We start from the raw sequence: 2062 nt of genomic DNA, 5'->3' as shown, positions 1-2062 counted from the left end.
TTTTGTTCAGCCAGTTTGACTGTTACACACATTTGCACCAAAATCCATTTCCAAATGAGGTGAAAATGGTTTGTTGACATGTTAAACAGATAAAATCATCTTCCTGCGACTGGTAATCCTTGAAAGAATATTTCATCAAAAACCTGAACGCTGGCGGGAAATGAACTGTGCTGGAAAAGTGAACAATAAAAATTAATTATTTTTCCCTCTTCACATCAGCTCCAGAAATAATACCTAGAACTTGTTGATACCTGATTTCTCAGCGTCACCAACAACTGCAGTCGCATCTCGTTTTTGGCAAAAACTGTGAACTGTGTGATTAAAACAAAACACTGAATCAGCGACTACCGTTTAAGACAACGCTGGATGGATGGATGGATGGATGGATGGATGTATGGATGGATGGATAAAACCAGACCACAGAGCTCTCGGCTGTAAAAGGTTCAAACCTTCACAGCCTGCTCTACATCATTTATGTCTATGTTTTTTGGGGGCGGGGCTTTTGCTCATACATGTAATTTAATATGCTGACTTCTTCAGCTGACGATGAACTCTCACTCTACTTTTTTCCATTAACCACGCACGCTCCAGGGTTGACTCACTTGAGGATTTCCTTGGAGTGGCCGGTGTTGGAGCCCTTCTTGTCCGGCGTGCCGAGGCAGCTGGACTTCATCAGCGTGTGTGGCCCTCGGTCCAGTATCATTGTAGAGGTAGCTGTGGCTATAACAGCCACTGCGTCGCGCACCCTGGCCTCGATGTTGTAGTCCCATTCATCGTACGACACTGAAATAATCCCTGAGAAAAAAGAGGGGGAAAAATGGTTTAAAAACAGAAGAAAAGGAAACATGGGCTAAAAGAAAAGCCAAAGAATATATTTCAAATAAACAAGCTTCACGTGTTTGATTTCTCTGACAGATGTTCAACTTCAACTTCACATCAGACTGACTCGCATCTAAAAGCCAACTTTATTACATTTTCATACCGAGTTGTTCACACAATGAACACAGTGAAGAAACTTTCCTGACACTAACATTAATTAGACGTGTGGACAAACATAATTCCATCAGTGCAGAATGAAACGCCATCAAATAATAAAATAATAAAATAAAATGAAACGAAAGCTGCCAGAAGACAAACAAAAAAAACCCTAATTAGTATCACACATCTGTTCATTTAGGTTGTGTGATGTAATTATTGAGCCTTTCACTAATAAATTTGAATGAAAAAATTCAAGTAAAACAAGACATGAACGACACATTTATTTAGCAAATTAACGAATAAACAAATGAACACTTTTATCTGTGAGCTTCCTCCACAAATCCCACTTTAGTGAACTCTGGGTCTTCTTCATTAGTACGATTATGGATTTTAAATGTGGGAATTATAAAAAATTATAAAGTTTACACACACAGGTATGTAGTTCATTGCATCTGTAATGATAATTTGGGCAGGTTTATACCTGTAAAAATAGTAAAACATTATTTTTTTCCCCCCATTTTCTTTTATTTTAAAATGCATTACATCCTTTGAATCCAAATTGGATGTGAGGATCTTGAACCGAACTTGAATTTGGTTCGGCAAGACATTCATTTTGAACACCCTGGTTCTCGTGTTTCCTATCAAACCACAACGGTTTAATGAGCTGGAATAGTGACTCTACAGACTTTAGACCCTTAAACAAAGCTGTTCTACCTGACAAACGACACACAGATGTCACCAACATATAAAGTGAATCCTGTTACAGTGCACGAAAGCTAAACCTAAGGCTACTCAGGGGCTGCGGACCTCATCAGCCCAGATCAGCTGAGAAAAGCTGTCATTTTTTATCATAATTACCAGGAGTCGGGGATAATAACGATGTGACAGAGGAACGGAGGAGAAAATCACTTCCACCATGTGGACCACACCAACGATAATGACTGATCAAGAATTTGACCCAGTTACTCCAAAAGACCTGTACTATGTCTTGACTGTGTCCTGACTGTGTCCTGACTGTGTCCTGACTGTGTCCTGACTGTGTCCTGACTGTGTCCTGACTGTGTCCTGACTGTGTCCTGCTGAC

The 2062-nt window shown here is 39.9% G+C and overlaps 1 protein-coding gene across 7 annotated transcripts in view; it reads right to left on the bottom strand.

Moving 5' to 3' along the window:
- The window catches only part of grin2bb (glutamate receptor, ionotropic, N-methyl D-aspartate 2B, genome duplicate b), a 68039-nt gene that overhangs the window by 24504 nt on the left and 41473 nt on the right, over positions 1–2062 (bottom strand). For all 7 annotated transcript variants that reach the window (XM_025058952.1, XM_025058954.1, XM_025058953.1 and 4 more), the window contains one exon: positions 603–795. In XM_025058952.1, coding sequence (XP_024914720.1) covers positions 603–795 — 193 coding nt within the window. The remainder of the gene's footprint in view (positions 1–602; positions 796–2062) is intronic.

The sequence above is a fragment of the Cynoglossus semilaevis genome, chromosome 9 (genome assembly GCF_000523025.1).
Source record: "Cynoglossus semilaevis isolate Cse_v1.0 chromosome 9, Cse_v1.0, whole genome shotgun sequence".
NCBI classification, from domain to species: domain Eukaryota; kingdom Metazoa; phylum Chordata; class Actinopteri; order Pleuronectiformes; family Cynoglossidae; genus Cynoglossus; species Cynoglossus semilaevis.
This window is presented reverse-complemented; position numbering and strand designations above follow the sequence as displayed.